This window comes from Brienomyrus brachyistius, chromosome 5 (genome assembly GCF_023856365.1).
Source record: "Brienomyrus brachyistius isolate T26 chromosome 5, BBRACH_0.4, whole genome shotgun sequence".
Taxonomy (NCBI): domain Eukaryota; kingdom Metazoa; phylum Chordata; class Actinopteri; order Osteoglossiformes; family Mormyridae; genus Brienomyrus; species Brienomyrus brachyistius.
Window position 1 is genome coordinate 35551329 of NC_064537.1, and position 19422 is coordinate 35570750.

The 19422-nt window shown below is 44.9% G+C and overlaps 2 protein-coding genes across 5 annotated transcripts in view; one reads left to right on the forward strand and one right to left on the reverse strand.

Moving 5' to 3' along the window:
* Window positions 1-19422, reverse strand: part of LOC125741793 (sulfotransferase 1C1-like) — a 52631-nt gene that overhangs the window by 17427 nt on the left and 15782 nt on the right. The gene's annotated exons all lie outside the window — the stretch shown is intronic.
* Window positions 646-17601, forward strand: LOC125741790 (uncharacterized). Of its 4 annotated transcripts, none has more exons than XM_049013139.1 (11): window positions 646-731; window positions 8242-8510; window positions 8595-8679; window positions 12303-12432; window positions 12516-12744; window positions 13108-13216; window positions 13317-13348; window positions 13461-13560; window positions 13714-13779; window positions 17137-17229; window positions 17316-17601. In XM_049013139.1, exons 2-11 carry the CDS (start codon window positions 8242-8244, stop codon window positions 17481-17483), a joined length of 1281 nt encoding a protein of 426 aa, XP_048869096.1. In that variant the 5' UTR covers window positions 646-731; the 3' UTR covers window positions 17484-17601. The 4 variants fall into 4 exon arrangements, with proteins under 4 accessions (XP_048869096.1, XP_048869094.1, XP_048869095.1 ...); XM_049013137.1 differs by lacking the exon at window positions 646-731 and adding an exon at window positions 4421-4578; XM_049013138.1 differs by lacking the exon at window positions 646-731 and adding an exon at window positions 6620-6813.

The following is a 19422-nucleotide window of genomic DNA, read 5'->3' on the forward strand; positions in this document are numbered from 1 at the left end:
AGTGACTTCGGTGTGACATGAAGGTCAGGTAAAAGTTTTTTTTCCCCTCCTTCTACTTGTTTCTGCAATCTATTGTTTTACATGTCTCAAAATGAATGGAAGCAAAATTGGAAACCTGCTTAAAGTGAGTAAAGGCACCACAAAAGTGCTACAATAATCTATAGTGTTCATTTGATTAATTCAGCTGAATGAAGTATGTTGGGATAAAATTTCTGAATTGACAATACGCTGTGCAGTAGTGTACTCAGCGACGCTTAACAGGTATAGGTAGAGATGTATTGTTCCTTGAGGGTGAGCTTCCCAACAGACCCCTTGCCACTCCCAGTGCCACCCTGCTGGAAATGGCAAACATTAAAATATACCAATGAGGAGATCGGGCAAAGATTTGAGCTGAAAACTGTCATTTCCGGGTGCCCCTGAACGCATCCCGACCCAGCAGTACCCTGTGCCTGCTGCTTACTGACACATCATTGGCTAAAAGCTCTGGCAGTGGCACGCGTTCCTACATGATCCAAAACGCACCCACGGTATTAATAACAGCAGGAGCTAAGCAGGTATTTATAACATATTACACTGTATTACCTTCCTAATGACAGGAGGTCACACACTGGTAGTACATAAAAAATAGCAGCATGAAAGCGTTGCGCACTGTCTGCTCCATGTCTCGTTTAAATTACCCATGAGCCCTGCTCCTGCTGATATACATCATCTTTTAGACAGCGTCTTTGCACGTATGTATGTTTTAGTGCACATGCTGAATTATGCTGTTTTTTATTATTTTAGCAAAGCTAGCCATAGCTTGACGTCTGTGTGGTAAGTGTATATGTGGAGAACCAGTCATTAGTTTTCTGCTGCATGTAAGCAGGCTATGCATGTCATATTAAAGCTTTGAATCAACTTCACTATACTGTAATGTGAGGGTTTAATTGGCTGACTAGATTCATTAATTTAATTAATTTATTTTAATTTAGCAATAGCTGGCTACATGAAATAAAAAGAAAACTTTTGCACATACTGTGACGCCCGCTCCGTCCGCTCCTCGTGTGTGCCACGCCCCCTAATTACCCACGTGTGATTTCCTGATCGTGCCCAGTCGTGTCTTGTTTCCTGCTGCCTTGTTTCTTGTATTTAAGTTCCTGTTGTGTACTAATCCAGTGTCTGTCATTGAGGTTAGTTGGCGTCTTCTGTTCCCTGCCCCGTCTTTCGGAATAAACCCCTTGTTTGCCCTGATTACGGCGTGTTTGCCCGTTTCTGCCTGCTCGCCCGCACGATCGCCGCTCTGCCCGCGATCCAGCGTGACAGAATGACAGACCAACTCAACAAGGCACAGCAGCAGACCGAGAGCCAACGTCTCGGTCTGCTGCATGAGGTACACTACTGGCTGAACCAGCCCGACGTTCGGGAGGATCCCGTCGCGCTGGATTTAGCCAACCGAAGCTGCGACCTCCTGTTGGCGATGTCTTCACCTGAGGACGGGCATCGTCTAGGAGAGGTGCGCTCCCACCTCAACCAGCTGGTTCAGCGCCTAACAGCGCGGAGGTTGGGGCTGGACGCACGGTGCGTCCCGGAGGTTGTTCCCCAGCCGTCCGTCCTGTCGGACGTGGAGCAGCCTCCCGCGGACACCGTGACAAAGAGGAAGAAGAAGAAGAAGAAGAAGCACGCGATCGCCCCTGCAATCGTTTTGGGAGCGTGCGCGCTCATCCCCGCTTCTCTCCTAACCGGGGAATTGGAGGACTCCCCGGCTGACCTCGACGTCATCACCGCAGCTAAGCTGCCTGCGCTGGCAGCTTCCCCAGTCCGGGGAGAGCACCCAGCCGCCGCTGAGCTGCTACCGCCCCTCGAGCGGTACTACTTCCGGCCGGAGCGGCTGGCCAACAAGGGGGCCCGCGCGGTGCGGGACGCTATCCCGCGTGTGCCCCGGGCACTTAAAGGGACCACGTCCGTCTTGCCCGCACGGGACCTGCCGGTCCCGCCGCCTGCAGCCCCTGCTCAGCCCGAGCAGCCGCCTCCTGTGCCTGCAGCCCCTGCTCAGCCCGAGCAGCCGCCTCCTGTGCCTGCAGCCCCTGCTCAGCCCGAGCAGCCGCCTCCTGTGCCTGCAGCCCCTGCTCAGCCCGAGCAGCCGCCTCCTGTGCCTGCAGCCCCTGCTCAGCCCGAGCAGCCGCCTCCTGTGCCTGCAGCCCCTGCTCAGCCCGAGCAGCCGCCTCCTGTGCCTGCAGCCCCTGCTCAGCCCGAGCAGCAGCCGCCATTGCTGGCGGACCCCGCTCCCGTGCAGCCGCCATTACCGGCGGACCCCGCTCCCGTGCAGCCGCCTGCGCAGCCGCCTTCGCTGCCTGCGCAGCCGCCTTCGCTGCCTGCGCAGCCGCCTTCGCTGCCTGCGCAGCCCCCTTTGCCTGCTGCAGCTCCAGGGCAGGCGCCCCCACTGCAGCCGCCTGCTGCAGCTCCCGGGCAGGCGCCCCCACTGCAGCCGCCTGCTGCAGCTCCCGGGCAGGCGCCCCCACTGCAGCCGCCTGCTGCAGCTCCCGGGCAGGCGCCCCCACTGCAGCCAGCTCCTGTTCCTGACCGTGCTCCTGTTCCTGCAGAGGCGCCCCCTCTGCAGCCGCCTGCTGCAGCTCCCGGGCAGGCGCCCCCACTGCAGCCACCTGCTGCAGCTCCCGGGCAGGCGCCCCCACTGCAGCCAGCTCCTGTTCCTGACCGTGCTCCTGTTCCTGCAGAGGCGCCCCCTCTGCAGCCGCCTGCTGCAGCTCCCGGGCAGGCGCCCCCACTGCAGCCACCTGCTGCAGCTCCCGGGCAGGCGCCCCCACTGCAGCCAGCTCCTGTTCCTGACCGTGCTCCTGTTCCTGCAGAGGCGCCCCCTCTGCAGCCGCCTGCTGCAGCTCCCGGGCAGGCGCCCCCTCTGCAGCCACCTGCTGCAGCTCCCGGGCAGGCGCCCCCACTGCAGCCGCCTGCTGCAGCTCCCGGGCAGGCGCCCCCACTGCAGCTAGCTCCTGTTCCTGACCGTGCTCCTGTTCGTGCAGAGGCGCCCCCTCTGCAGCCGCCTGCTGCAGCTCCCGGGCAGGCGCCCCCTCTGCAGCCGCCTGCTGCAGCTCCCGGGCAGGTGCCCCCACTGCAGCCATCTGCTGCAGCTCCCGGGCAGGTGCCCCCACTGCAGCCAGCTCCTGTTCCTGACCGCGCTGCAGCAGCTCCCGAGGCGCCCCCTGACCGCGCTGCAGCAGCTCCCGAGGCGCCCCCTGACCGCGCTGCAGCAGCTCCCGAGGCGCCCCCTCCGCCTGCTGACCCGGTTCCTGTCCCTGGCCCCGCTCCTGTCCCTGGCCCCGCTCCTGTCCCTGGCCCCGCTCCTGTGACTCCTTCACCCTCACCCCGGCGACATCGACCCCGACCGGGGGTCGGTATGTCTGTGTCCCGCAGAGGGAGGGGACACAGACGTCGGACTGGGGTCCCTCCCGCCCTGCCCCCTGGCTCGCCCTCCCTCGCCTGCGCTCTGGCTCGGTTGGCGCCTGCAGGTCCTGGCCCTCCGGGTCGGCTGTCGCCTACGGGTCCCCCTCCGATGCCTCGTCACCCTGCCTCGCTCCCCCCTCCGGTGCCTGGTCGGTCGCCTGCGGGCTCCCCGACGGCGGCTCCTCGGTTGCCTGCGGGGCCCCTACCTCCGGCCCTCCACCGGACGTCGCCGCCTGCTGCGGCTCCCCCCTCCTCCGGGCCTTCGCCGTGGGCCCCTCCTGCTCCCTCGTCCCCTTCCCCGGTGCTCCCTCCTGCTTCCTCCCTGGCCCCTCCGCGGGTCCCTCGCCCTGCCTCCTCGGCCCCTCCGAGGTCCCCTCCGGCTCCGGCCTCCCGGCCGCCTGCGGCCCCTCCGGCTGCCTCCCGTCGCCCGCAGGGGCTCCCTCGGGCTCCCCTTCCTTCCTCCTCCTTCTCTCCCTTCTTTCCTGTCTCTGTCCCGCCTGTCTTTGTTCCTCCTCCTGCCTTTGTCCCGCCGTCCTCTGTTCCTGGTCCCTTTGTTCCGCCCCGCTCTGTTCCTGGTTTCCCGTCGTTCCCTCCCGTCACTCCCGCTCCTTTTGTTCCGCCTGTTCCCTCTGTTTCTCCCTTCCTGGTCTGTCTGTCGGCTTTTCCTGTCTTGTGTAGTGTCCTGTCCTGGCTCCTGCCTCTTTGTCAGTTTTGCCTGTCTGTCTTGTTCCCTGTTCCCCGTTGATTTTTTTGCCCTTGTCTTTCAGGTTCTGGTTTCCCGGTCTCGTCCCGTCCTTTGCCTCCTCCCGGGCGCGCCCGGTGTAGCGCGCCTTTGGGGGGGGTTCTGTGACGTCCGCTCCTCGTGTGTGCCACGCCCCCTAATTACCCACGTGTGATTTCCTGATCGTGCCCAGTCGTGTCTTGTTTCCTGCTGCCTTGTTTCTTGTATTTAAGTTCCTGTTGTGTACTAATCCAGTGTCTGTCATTGAGGTTAGTTGGCGTCTTCTGTTCCCTGCCCCGTCTTTCGGAATAAACCCCTTGTTTGCCCTGATTACGGCGTGTTTGCCCGTTTCTGCCTGCTCGCCCGCACGATCGCCGCTCTGCCCGCGATCCAGCGTGACAAATACCACCAGCGAAATGCAGGTCAGTTCTGCTGGTATTCATAAGTCTTGCTGTTTACAATTTAGATGCAGTTTTATTTGTTTATTTATTTTTTGAGAATTTTGAAATTTGTTTTTAGTCCTGTCTGTGTTCTGAGCTTTAAATTTACATGTGCACTGCTCTTGTTTGGTCATGGTTTAGTCTAGGTTTAGTCTGGGGTTAATCCAGTTTGAGTTCATGTTTGGTCCTGGATTAGATTAAGCTTTGTCTTTTTATTTATTTATTGGATTTATTGAACAAGAACAGCACAAAAGACAATGTTACATGTAAAAACAATGCAACCATTGTTTTGTACAGAGGTTTTCTAGCCAGAGGCTAATTTGCAAACCTAGTCCTTGGTTGGACTTTTAAAAATAGACAATAGCAGCAACTATTGATTCACACAGACACGCGCACACACACACACTCAAGAAATGAATGTAAATTAATTAATATAACTAATATAATACATCAGTGTTCACAGGTTTGTTTTTGTTTCAGCCATTTTTCACCTGGGAGTTAAAGACCCTGACATTTGGTAACAGTTTTATTGCTGATGGTAACTTGTTCCAAACCTAAGGTCCTCTAAATGAGAATAAGGTTTGACCAAATGATGTTTTGTATTTTGCTGGTTTACAGTCTCCATTAGCTGCTCCTCTTGTTGGGGCTCCTGTGCTGCTGGCGTTTACAATCATTCTGCTCAACTCTGGGACAAGGCCACTGAGCCATTTATATGTCAGTTTTATAAAAAAAAAAAAAAAAGTGTATAAAATTGTGAAACTTAGGAGATTGTACTTCTCCTATATTTTACAGGGGTGCCACTTCATCGGTATTTGGTCCAAAACTTTTAGGGCTTGTTTGTACAGACACATCATAGGTTTAAAGCAGATTGAGTTGCTTGGCTCCAAACAATTACACAGTATGAGACGTGAGACAGAATCATGGCATGCAGGTACAACTGGGCAGCTTTTACAGGTACTGTAAATATAGTCTTATCAGACGGAAGCAGTTGAGGTTGATCTTAATGGTTCAGGCCACTTTCCTGAATTAAATTTAAGATGAAATCCAAAACACCCAGATATTTAAACTCATACACTTTTTCAATTTCTCTGTTGTCAATAATAACAACGAAATTATTACAGATTTTACATCTGATTGTAAAACACATGGATACGGTTTTGCTGTGGTTCAGAGTCAAAAAATTATTATTAAATCACCGAGACACTCCCATCATCTCCCATTTATGACTGGTGTTTATGATTTTGGAAATGTTTTTTGTGTTTATTCAACAAACATTTACAAAGCCATTGTTTATTATGAATGTGTACGAGAAAAATATTTTGTTTTCCTTCATTTATCATATTTTTATGGAGCCCCCTGAGAAACCCTTGCTCACCCTTTCGCCACCCCTTAAATAAAAGTCTAGCTCCGCCACTGCTATTAACCCCTTAGTGTGTTGCCCCATTGCACTTTAAGTGGATGCAATATAATAATAACTATTTCAGACAAAAATAATCTGAAAAGCAAAGCGGTGTGCATTGTTCCCTGATGTCCACTGATCAAAGCACACTTCACTAGTTTTGCCTGTCTTGTCTAGTTTTAAAGTTATTAACCCATTCATGTATTGTCCCATTGCACATTATAGGGATACATTCGAACATTCAAAAATTAAGTAAATTCCTACGTAAAGCAATCTGGGAAACAAAGGGGTGTGCAACAGTCGCCGTGAACCCAAAATGCTAAACCACCATGTCATTACAGCTGACAGGACCTATAATATTAGCTATTAACACGATTTTGCACAAATCACGAAATGGTTTGGAGCGCAAAAATAATCGGTGTGCATCGTTGTCTGTATACTGGCCATCACAATTCTGTCGTTAAAAACGCCCCACCTTCCGAAAAAAGCTATTAAAGCCAGAAAACTGAATATCGAATATGAGCCTAACGGTCTGGGAAATGCGTCTGTGAAATGCAGTAAATGCAAATTAAAATGTACATTATATTGATATTAGCCTTAGGAGCACTTTGTAATTTGTGAAAACCAGTGAGAATATTGAGTTGGCCACCCATAATGTATGTGCATATACACATAGAAGACGGTGTAGTGTACTGGCCGCGACATAACCCCCATCCGCCCACAAGCAGTCCGACGTGACCCTCCCTCCGCCCCCACATCAAGCCTCGCTGATCAGTTTAGTTTGGTTGCTAAGACACCGCTGTTATTCACCTACGAGTGTGAGTAAATACGGTCAAATATGAACATACGTATATAAATAAAGCAGTTAGTTGAGACGAGGAACTGTATTTTCATTGTGTTTGTTTTGAAATACGTTTAACTCTTATAGCACTGTAGTTAACGTTTAAGGTATTCGTCTTTGTTGCGTTTTCAGTTAGCAAAGAAGCTACAGGAGCTTTATTGGAAGTGACTCAGATGAATGACTGTAATCCTACCTACGTATGATCCATTTCTTTTGCTTACCTAACAAAACATAAGTTTCAAAGTAGTATTTTTTTTCGCTACATACTACCGTGTTTTAGTTGTCCTATAATAATGTGTGTATACATACCTTTGTGTTCGGTGGTCACTTAACAAGGTACACCTGCTCAAATTCTCATATTAATGTAAGGAAATAGGGTTCAGTAACACCCCCTCCATCATTGCCACTGACCAGGATAAATGGACAGAAGATGGATATTTGATATTTACAGCGTGCACTGGTGTCTGTTACTGTGTGGTCAAGCAGCAGAATTGTTAAGCTTGTGACCCACGTGATTTTAAATGTGACTTTTGGGTTCCAGCATCTCAGAAAGAGACACCTTCCTGGGATTTTGACATACTGCGCGCAATGTCCACAATTTACAGAAATTGGTACAATAAACAAAAACATCCGATGGCAATTCTGTTACCAAAATCCAAACACATTGTTAGTGAGAGGTCAGAGGAGAATGGCCAAACACCTAAAACACTAAGAGGAAGGCCACAAATGCATAATGATTGAATTGAAAACGATTGAAAAAGGACTTATACCTGATGAATTGGCCATTGATTGTATGTAGGTGGGACAAGCTACAGAAGGCGGTGGTGGAAAGTTCTTCTTAATATTTTTAAAAACTAACAGGTAGAAAGCAAATTGAGTACTGAATATAATTCCATTTCTGACCAATTTTAATATATATATAGACAGTAAAAAATTTATGATTTAATGATCTTCATGATAGCATATCTCTCAAAGTATGTTAGCTTAGCCATTTCCTACCCTCTTCAAAAGTCACTCCAGTATTTGTCGTAATACCTCATTAAGTTATTAAACTAATTATATTATTTAACTAATTAAGAGAGCTGGTGGAATGTGTCAGATATATGGAATAGCTCAGATGTTCCTGAGGAGAGGTTTGGGAATCAAAGCCAAGATCAAGTCAAGAACAAGATTTCAGTAACTTTTTGCATAACAGAAGCAATTATTATTTTGTGTTGCTGTTCATTTGCACATTTTTTCATGTTAAATTGTGTTGTTTTTTTCTCAGCAAATATATGCTTACATCCCAGATAAATGGCCTGAAACATTCTGACTGCCTATGACTTTTGCACAGTACTGTATGGTATAATTATGCCGGAGGGTATTGTGTTTTTCCTTTACACCTTTATTGTTCTTTATCCATTAGATGTCACTAAGTTCTTCAACCTTTGTGGATGCTGATAATCCACATCAGAGTCTTCAATCACAGTCAGAACTGACTGACACTGAGAGCAGGAGTGAAACTGATGAAGCAGAAAGTGATTTGGGCGCATGCACAATATTGCAGAGTGATGATGTCTGCACTGACAGCCGTGAGGAAAGTGTATGTACAGAAACACAGAAAACTACAGGATCACACTGGAGCTCACACATGCAGCCCAAAGCTGAAGGAGACCTCCGTATATACAGCCAGCTGTGAGTAGGTTTCTCTATGGTATTTCCGTCAATTTAACACTAATGAATCTTTTCAATGCATTTTTAATATCCTCTTCTCTCCAGGGAATGTGGCTGTGAGGTGATGGTGTGCCAGTTTAATAATGACGGCTCTCTACTGGCTGTTGGACTAAGTAATGGAACAATTAAGGTAGCTGCTTTTGGATGTATCACTGTGAAGAAGCTTTAGCATGTTCTGTGCACTGTTGGAATTAGCATTATATGGCATCTCAAACCTCTTACTTTCAGATATAGAAGCAATTGCCACAACAGGACAGAATTAAATAATGTATGGCTCCATTAACAAGTTATGGAGCACGGTACAGGCGAAAGACTACATTCCAAATTGCAGACACCCAGATCCTGGTTAGCCCATTCCTCTTGGTCCAGTAGTGAGATAGATAGATGGATGGATGGATGGATGGATGGATGGATGGATGGATTGTACTACACCAGCTGCAAAATTCACCTGTAGTTCAACCAGAGAATATAACCAATCTGCGTACCATCAGATTACGTTCATGTAAACATAGGCTCTTTCACTATTTGCATACATAATACCATTTACGTACATTTACATACATAAAATGATCTATTTTACGGATGCCAATGCCATGATCCCAGAGACGGCATCACACAATGCTAGGATGACCAGCTTCAATGGAGTGTAAGTAACGAAATGAATAGTCTCCATATGAAAAATCCCTACCATGAGTTACAGGAACCATGTGACTGCAATGACCAAACATATGGCTGAGCGATATAAATAATATACATTATTGGCTTATAATAATATAAAATTTAAGTAATAAAAAAAGGATAAACTGTTGAAAAGCAACATAGGCTAATATACGCTATTAACCAATCAAAACTGCTACTCTGCCGGCGATGTCAAACCCGTTCCCTAGAATGAGCAGTGAGGCAGTCAATGAAAACACCTTGTAACAAATCATACTTTTGGAGTTTTCTAGTATTATGCCCTAATGACGAAAGAGTATATAATTAGATTATAGTTTGCAGTCCATTTATAATTTTGTTTTGCTTTGAATCTTTAAGGTCAATTAAACAAAAAAAAGAGCCTTGAAGTGAAGAAATAATTATTTGAATTATATCGAGATAATTAGTGATAATATGGTAATAAATAATCAATATGGGGCGGCATGGTGGTGCAGTGGTTAGCACTGTCGCCTCACACCTCTGGGACCCGGGTTCGAGTCTCCGCCTGGGTCACATGTGTGCGGAGTTTGCATGTTCTCCCCGTGTCGTCGTGGGGTTTCCTCCGGGTACTCCGGTTTCCCCCCACAGTCCAAAAACATGCTGAGGCTAATTGGAGTTGCTGAATTGCCCGTAGGTGTGCATGTGTGAGTGAATGGTGTGTGAGTGTGCCCTGCGATGGGCTGGCCCCCCATCCTGGGTTGTTCCCTGCCTCGTGCCCATTGATTCCGGGATAGGCTCCGGACCCCCCGCGACCCAATAGGATAAGCGGTTTGGAAAATGGATGGATGGATGGATAATCAATATTGGCTGATATGAAAAAAATTATTGTGTAATAAAATATTTTGCCATATTATCAGCCACAAGCAGATCCTTACCTAAAGGCCTAGGACAACTTGTCATAGTCTCTCAAAGGAATCGTATGGTGGCGGATCGCCAATGACCCTTTTCTATGACCTGCAATCAATGAAACCTTCAACAGGGTTCTCAGACCTGCTGATCTCTAAGTAGGAATCACACAACTGAGAGCAGCACCCTGCTTTCTAGATAATCCGTGCAAATTCTATAGCAGAGGTACGCAGTTATTTTTCCCAAAGGTCCAAATTGCATCTACCACACAAAACCACAGTATGCTGGGTGAGGTATCCCATCTGTAGATTGCACATCATGGAGATCCACCATTTCAATACCCCTGTTCTAGAGATTTAACAGGACAAGTGAAACTCCAAATACACTCCTACCCAAAAAGCTTGACTGGATGTCCCACCTATGTTGGACAAGCTGGTGTCCACATACTTTGGGCTATATTGTGTAGCTCAATAGAAGAGATAGAAGTGGAGCCTCAACCATGCCTCAGTTACGGCAAACCAGAATGCAAAAGCTGTGCTGATGCAGAGTGACCAAAGAACCCACAACTCCCTAAAATGTGACAGTATGGAGATCATCCACTGTCTCACTGCCAAGTAGGAGTGTAACATTACACGTATTCGTACCTAAAATTTTCAGTATGGGTCTTCCGGTTCGGTACACATATGTACCAAATGAATGCAGCAAATACGGAACCTTAGTGTGTTTGTGTGTTTCCCCTGAGCAACATTTGGAAAGGGGCAGATGAAGCCGCTCCACTACACATGTGCACGTATGTCCTACTGTGAAGCTGGAAGCTGTTAATGTGAATGAATACAAGTGCAGCACAGGCATTTTTTAACTGCTGCACCATAATGGATTTTTATTTTGTTATACTTTGTATTTTTTGAGACAAAATTTCTCTTGCGCAGTTCTAATGTGAAGCTGAAAGCTGCTAATGTGAATACAGTATAGATCAGGTACAGTTAATTTTCTAAATGTGCACCTTAATGGATATTTATTTTTATTTACTTGAGAGAATATTTATTTTGGTTTACTGCTAAGGGGTGGCATGGTGGTGCAGTGCTTAGCACTGCCACCTCACAGCTCTCGGACCTGGGCTCAGGTCTCTGCCAGGGTTCCATGTGTGTGGAGTTTGCCTGTTCTGCCTGTGTCATTGTGGGGTTTCCTCTGGGGACTTTGGTTTTCCCCCACAATCCAAAAACATGCAGAGGCTTATTGGAGTTACCAAATTGCCCGTAGGTGTGTGTGTGGTTCATTTATGAATACCCATATGGGAAAACTCTATTTTATAAAAATCTGTGATTGCAATGAATAAACTAAAAATGCAAAAACTCTTGTATTTCACTTGGTTACTTGTGGTTATGGTTAGGGCTGGGTAGGGGTTAAGGTTGTCATAGTTAGCGTTAACATTTTTCCCATAGAAATGAATGAGCGGTCCCCAAACAGATATGATTACACAACTGTGTGTGTGTGTGTGTGTGTGTGTGTGTATATGTGAGAGACAGAGAGAGAGAGAGAGAGGATGATGTGTGGGTGTGCCCTGTGATTGATTGGCACAGTTGTTCCCTGCCTTGTGCCTGTAGCGTTCAGGATAGGTTGCAGACCCCCCCCCCATGACCCTGAACAGGGTAAGCAGTTACAGAAGATGGATGGATTTATTTTTCAATAAATTTTAGTTTTTTATTAGTAGGTTGCAGCAGTATTTAAAAAACTTTTTATTTAAGAAAGAGTTATACTTTGTTCAGTAAACCAGTATTTAATAAAGAAAAAAAGAAGAAGTTTATGTTTTGTTTCTTTTATCCCCTGCTGCACCGAACGGTGACTTCAAAACCGAACTGTGATTTTTGTGTAACGTTACACCCTTACTGCCAAGGCACAAACAGGCCGTTACTCATTACTTATAATGCTTTGGTTGTGAAAATCGACGGCTTCCCTAAGTGCTTGAGTAGAATGTGTGTATTTTTGTGTTGGTTTTGTTGTATATTTTAAATAATTTTATTAGAAAGTGCCACTGAGTCTTAAGCTGGCTGTAGTTCAGCATGCTATTTTTGGTAGACATATGTCACTTAGGATGCAGGCTGAGATCTGCTATAGCAGGTTAGGTCATTCCAGGGTTCTCCCAATATATAAAATCTAAGCATGAAAATGCCATCTAGAATACACTCCACTCATTGGTATTTAACTCCTTAGGTGTATAACACAGACACCAGCGGTCTAGTGCAGACACTTAGAGACAGTGAGAGCCTGCTGTCCTCTCTCCCTGTCACTGCCCTGCGCTTCACTCTCAGCTCCAAGTCTCACAGCCTCCTTCTGGCCACATGTGAGTATTGCATGTTTACCCATTCTTCATTTTCTCCTCTCCATCCTCCTGGCTGTCTGGACTGGTTTTCCTCTTTGTCTCAGATGCCAGCGGCAGCGTGAGGTGCTGGTACATATGGGGGCATGAATGTTTGTGGACTGTGAGAGAGGTTGTTGAAAGTTCCTCCCAAGGGGAGCCAAAACAGGAACCAAGGCAGACGCTCTCGCTCTCCATCTCCTCCTCTGGTGAGAAGGCAGCAGCCGGGGGCTCAGACTCTGCAATACACCTGTATGACATGGAGACTCAGCAGAGGCTTTCAACCTGCAGTGCAAGGTAATCTCAATGGAGGCAGGTGTTTTTTCTGGCATGACCTCAATTTCTTTCTCAATTTATGACAACAACTTAAAAAACCAGCGCTCTCTTCTTTCTCGGAAAAGTGATATCATCAGTCTGTCAACAGAGGAACACAATCGGAATACCAAAAATCGGGTCAGAACTCAAAAGGCTCAGGACCTTTTTATTACATTATAAATCCACCATGGGTGCAACACAGACATTTCAGCACTAGGTCTTCAGTAACATGCATTTCCATTTGTGATAAATTTCCATACTTGGATATTTCCCCATTTAATCCTGTAATTGTGATGTTAAAGGCCTTTTAAGTATCAGAAGCAATGCCTCCTTCTGCTCTTTCAGCTTTTCCAGGACACTTATGGATGGACATAGGCTTCGAGTCTTTGCTGTGACTTTCCATCCTGAGAAGGAGAATGAGTTCATTTCAGGAGGCTGGGATAATACTATACATGTAAATAAAAGGCTTGTCTAAACATTGGCAATACTATTTGCTGTGACATGAGAAAAATAATGTAGTTTTTCTACAACACTAACCCTACGCATTCTCATAGTTCTGGGACACTAGACAACAGCACTCTGTCAGGTAAAGGTTGGCTTTGTCTAACTTTCTACCCACACTGTCTACTTTACCACATGACAGTTTCCTGCTGTAAAATCCATCTAGTGAGAAAATATCTGTGTGTTCACCCTGTCAGAATGCTGTCAGGTCCTCATATCTGTGGGGACTCTCTCCATATTGACCCTGTGACCAACCAAATCCTCTCTGGGTCCTGGAGGAAGGAGAAAGCCCTTGAGGTAATGAGAGTCATGGGAAAACTATTATGTCAGGTGTGCAGTACAGTGTAGTGGTTTATGTATATATTTCACCTAAATACTCCGAGGTTCTGGATGAAGGTGCACAAGTGTTGTTGCATCCTGGTGCTGTAAGTCTTCCTTCCTTTGTGACAGATCTGGGAGTATTCTTCAGGCCAGAAGATATGTGAAGTCCCTGAAGACCCCCATGGACAGAGCAGAGTGAGTGTCCATCTGCACACACAGAAACAGTGGCATCTTGTGTCACGTAGCAGCATTCTGACATCCAAGAGACATTATTAAGCATCAAACACTAGACCACACTAGAAACAACAGGACCACAAAAGATTAAAATAAAAGCAAATCGGTGATGATTAAGTTACAGGGGCAGGAACTACACATTCAAGGAGGCACAGTGAAAACAATATCACAATACACTACTGGGGATCCAAAACCACACGCAGGGAACAAACACACACTAAAAGAACTACATAATCAACAATGTCCGACAAAGGAAGAGGGCATGGCAGGCGATTATACACATGATGAGGTTCCAACATGGGACAGGTGAGGGTCATTTACAATTAATCAAACACTACCAGGTGCACGTAACAAGGATTACAAAGCACTTCAGAAATAAATACAGAGAGAACACTAAGAACAAAGGCACAAAACTAGATCCAGTACAGATAAACAAACACAAGAGATAACTGACACAGGTGTATACCAAACTGAATTTGGGAGAAGAAAATACAAAAAAATCAATATAATTGAGCATCCATGATGGTAGGGATATGTGGTTCTCAGCTGCATGCTCGGCCCATTCAGCCATGCAGTGGCCCAGGATGTAGGGGAAACATTTGGGACTGGAAGATACTAAACACATAAAATGACAGGATGGACAAGAACTGATCCGGATACCTTGCAAGTGAACTGTTTGTGGTACACATCAATCTTGATGTCCTCAGAGACAAATGCACAAGTCAGTTTAAATGAACAATTTTACCCATGTCATGTTTTGTCAGTATGTGTGTTATGTTTAATCTTACCGCGTCTGGCCAATGTTAAACGTGTAAGGAATAATTGACGACGGGCCGTTGAATTATTAGAAAATAATGCACACCCGAGGTAGTGATGCCGTTACACCTCGGGTGTGCATTATTTTTCTAATAATTCAACGGTCCGGAGTCAATTATTCCGCTTATACTACGGTTGCCACACCTCAAGACATCGATCAGATGATATATTTCAAGGGATTCGTCTGGTTTTTCTGCTTAAATCGCTGTTGTGAGTCTCATCTCATCCAACGACTCTTTTGCTAGTTCCAAAACATCATTTTAAAGCTGGCAATGGAAGCTTGAGCCGTTGATAGCAGACTAATGCAGTTAATAATGAAGTTATTAGAAAGAGAGCGAGAGAGACAGAGACACAGAGAAAGAGAGAGAGAGAGCTTATATGAATTAGGCTACCTCTGTGTGTCCCTCAACAGTGTTCTGAAGCACCGTCTCTAAACTGTAAGTCTGCTTTAAGATGCAGCGCTGTTATTACCTCGCTAGTGAGAAATGTCATGTGTAGCCTTTAAGTTGGTACACTAGGCTAACTAATACTGCTGCAGCCCAGTTGTTGAAAGTTTCATATTCACCGTAAATATTAAAATTTACTTTCGGAAAATCGTCTGTCATGTTGTTTTTGTTAGTCCTGTGTGCTGTATAGGTACTGTATGCTAATTTCCGTTATTACAGTTAACTATGCGAAGTGATATGGAACTGTAATGCGGTCAAGAGAGCTACCTGGAACTACGTTCGCCGTGCGTTTTTCTGAAAATAATTGCACACCTCAGAACGTTCGTCAGCCAATCAGATTCAAGCATTCAACGGTCCCGTAGTATAAATTTACATAATCACATATAATTGATTATACATCAGTGGATTCAGATTTAATCATAAAGATCTTCAAGTGACATAGGTTCAGTGACTTTTTGCAAAAACACTATACTGATAATTCAATCCATATCACCTACACAAGGTGAAGGTTGTTCAACTTTTAACTGTCTGTCATTTTTTTCTGACAGGCAGATATAAATTTTGAAATGAATAAAATTTTAATTCTGCGCTAGAAAAAATTCTGTGTACATTCGGCCCTCGTTTATCGCGGTTAATCATTTCCAGACTATACCGCGATAAGTGAATTTCCGTGTAGAAGGATTCTTTATTTATAAATCGAATATTTTCGTAGTTAGCGCGTAGAAAACCTGTTTACAACCTTCTAAATACGATTTTTAACATTATTAGACATGAAATAACACCCTTTAGTCACCATTACTGTTATGATTGCTGGACATGGAAGCAGGAATGGGGAGACGAGGAATCAGGATCGAAGGGTTTATTTGGAATCACTCCAAATGCAGGACACAGGACCATGTAACATCAAAACGTCAACGACAGACCTGGGGTTACAACCTCTGACGTGGACTTAAATACACCTAAGGAATCAAACTGACAGAAAACAGCTGGTCACAATCGGAGTTGCACACGTGGTAAATAAGTGGCACACAAGAGGATTGTGCAGGCAGGATATGATAATTACACTCGTATTTCACAATATATTAGACAAAATAAGAGAAAATAAGACATTTTAGACGTTACAAATATATTATTATTATTATTATTATTATTGTACATTTAATTACGAAGAGCAAAGATGCTTCCGTTGCGTAGCGATGTATCATTTTCACAGTCTCGATCAATTTTTTAATGATAATACAAAAAACCGCAATAGAGTGAAGCCGCGAAAGTCGAAGCACAAAGTGGCGAGGGACGACTGTAACTCATAATCTCTAATCATTATGTTATGATAAGGACAGTCAACTCTGAATGACAATTCATTCTTGATGCTCACTGTAAGGCTTCATGTTGTACTCAGTCAGCTGGTTTGGTTCAACATGTGCAGCTGGTTTGGCTGACTTGAGCTTCTCTGGCCCCAATGCTCGTCACCCCAGCCTTATTTTGTAAAGTAAGGCTGGTTTTTGTAGAGTTTGGCACAAAAATCAATGACGATGCCAGACAGGAGGTCACAGGACATAATGGTACAAACCATTTTTTCCTTTTCATTTTGTCATTATATACAGTTGTATGGCTATTAAATGATTTAGCCAATTTTTAAGGCATTCTCAAATAACAGGTTTTTTGTGTACAGTAATGACCTAAAAAATAGATAAACTCATCAATTCACCTGAGGCGAGCAAAACGTTTGAGCACAAACAAATGAACACTAGCCTGGTAGCTAGTAAAAGAAAAATTGCATGTTGGACTATAGTTTTTAATAAACTAGTCCATTCGGTGAGTAGCAAAAATTCTTAAGTTCCGCCCTTGTATTACTAGCTGATTTTAAGCAGTGTTTATCATGAATTGTTTCAACATCATGGACACTATATGTGCAGAGCCATCAGAACCAGGGGAAGAGTGGGTTGTGTACATTTAAATTATTCAGATGTTTCCCATGCAATATCAAACTCTCCTTGAATATGTGCTAGTGGAAGCAGTAATGATTTATTAGCCGATGAATTCTGTTCCTTGTCAGGTCTACACTTGTGATTGGTTGGGACAGGATTACATTGTGGCAGGTGGTAGCCAACCAAACATGTTGAGACTCATCGATCGGCGCACATTGATGGTCAGTATACCGTTGGCAGCCATTGTCCATTTTCAAAGTGTCTCAAAGTCACTTGTTAACATTTGCCTCTTCCTCACATTGTTTAGTCTGTGTCCAGGGTGCTTGGTCTGCCGTCGGCCATATTCAGTTCTTCCAACAGCCCAAGAGGAAAGTGCGCAGGGTTAATTGCTGTCACTTCAGAAAGCAGAGTATTCCTGTTAGACAGCAGCAGTCACCTGGCAAGAAAGCAGAATTTCCACTGTGAAGAGAAATAAATCTTTACATTTCAAAAATATAATCCTCCTCATTTCTGTATAATAGACATTAGACTTAATGATGTAACAAGCTTTTGCTTACAGACACCATAAACTTCCTTTATGTGTTCAATGGATTGCTCAATAAATTTGAATTATTATTGTCATTTTATATATTTTTTTCTGGATTGATTTACTGGATTACATGATGGGTTCAAATCTTAAAAAAAAAAGAAGAAAAAATGAAACGAAGAAGGAACCAATACACATCCACTGGCACAGCTTCAGTGCACAGAAGGCACCTCTGCTCCGAATTGGTATGTAAACAGGCATTTTTTTCAGGCAGTTGCATTATGTAACACATATGCACGTTGTTTGAGTGTGAGAAGCTGTGCAGCTGGAACAGTAGCGAGCCATGTGACACAGGGAGGGGAGGGAAAATAATGTTTTTATGAGATTTTTTCAGAATGAGTAACAAATGGGTTGAATAAACAGGAAGAAACCTGCCTCCTTATTCTCTACCCTCCCATGTAGGTCCATGGCCACCCCCCACACCCCAACACAGAACCTATATTAATGAACATTAACAGTCTTTTTGCTAATTAATCATATACATACTATGAGTTTGATCCATACTGAAGTTCAATAAATTAATACCTTTAGTCATTTTAAACAGAAGAAATTGTATTGTGTGCCAACTTGAAAACCTATGAGGATCCCAACAGAAGTTAGACTTAGACTGTAATATGCATTAAGTCAGTGGTTCTCAAAGTCGGTCCTCGGGCCCCACTGCCCTGCTTGTTTTCCTGCTATCTCTGCCCCACACACAAGTCCCAGCTGTCTATCAGCTTCTGATTGACTGAACACACCTGTTCCAGGTAATCAGCAGTATGGAGGGCAGGGATAGCTGGAAAACAAGCAGGGAAGTGGGTTCCGAGGACCGAGTTTGAGAACCACTGCATTAAGTAAACGTGATTGAGAAAAATCCTTTTCAAATAATAATACTAAGACTAAAATATTGTTGTTATTGATCTTCACCCCATGATCACTGACAGATATCAATTCAAAATAAAACCTTAAGAACACAAGAAATTTACAAATGAGAGGAAGCCATTCAGCCCATCAAGCTCGTTTGGGGAGAACTTAACTAATAGCTCAGAGTTGTTAAAATCTTATCTAGCTCTGATTTAAAGAAACCCAGGGTTTTAGCTTGTGTTACACTAGTAGGAAAAGTATTCCATACTCTAACTACATGCTGCGTAAAGAAGTACTTCCTCAAATTTGTTTTAAAATTTTCTCCAGCTAATTTCCACTTTTGGCCACGAGTTCTAGTATTTAAACTAATATAAACCATTTGTAAACATTTAAACTAAATAGCCATTTGGCTGAACAGATATCAGACCTGTTAAAAACTTATATACCTGGATCATGTCCCCCCTTAGTTTCCTTTGCTCTAGGCTAAACAGATTCAGCTCAGCTAACCTCTCCTCATAAGACATTCCTCTAAGATCAGGAATCATTCTCGTAGCCCATCGTTGAACCTTTTCCAAGTCAGCAATGTCCTTTTTAAGGCATGGTGACCAAACCTGCACACATATTCTAGGTGGGGTCTTACCAAGCAATTATATAATCTTAGCATCACCTGCATTGACTTTAACTCCACATGCCTAGAGATGTAACCCAATATCCTATTGGCGTTTTTTATTGCTTCCCCACACTGGCGAGAGTGGGACATGGAAGCATCAACATACACACCGAGATCTTTCTTGTAATCAGCTACCTTTATTTCTGTGGAACCCATAAAATATCTGTACTTTATATTTCTGCTCCCTGCATGGATTACCTTACATTTATCCATGTTAAATTTCATCTGCCAGGTATCAGCCCAGTCGCTAATTAAATCCAGATCCCGTTGTAGCCTCTCTGCTGCTAGATCAGTATCTGCTACATCAACCACCTC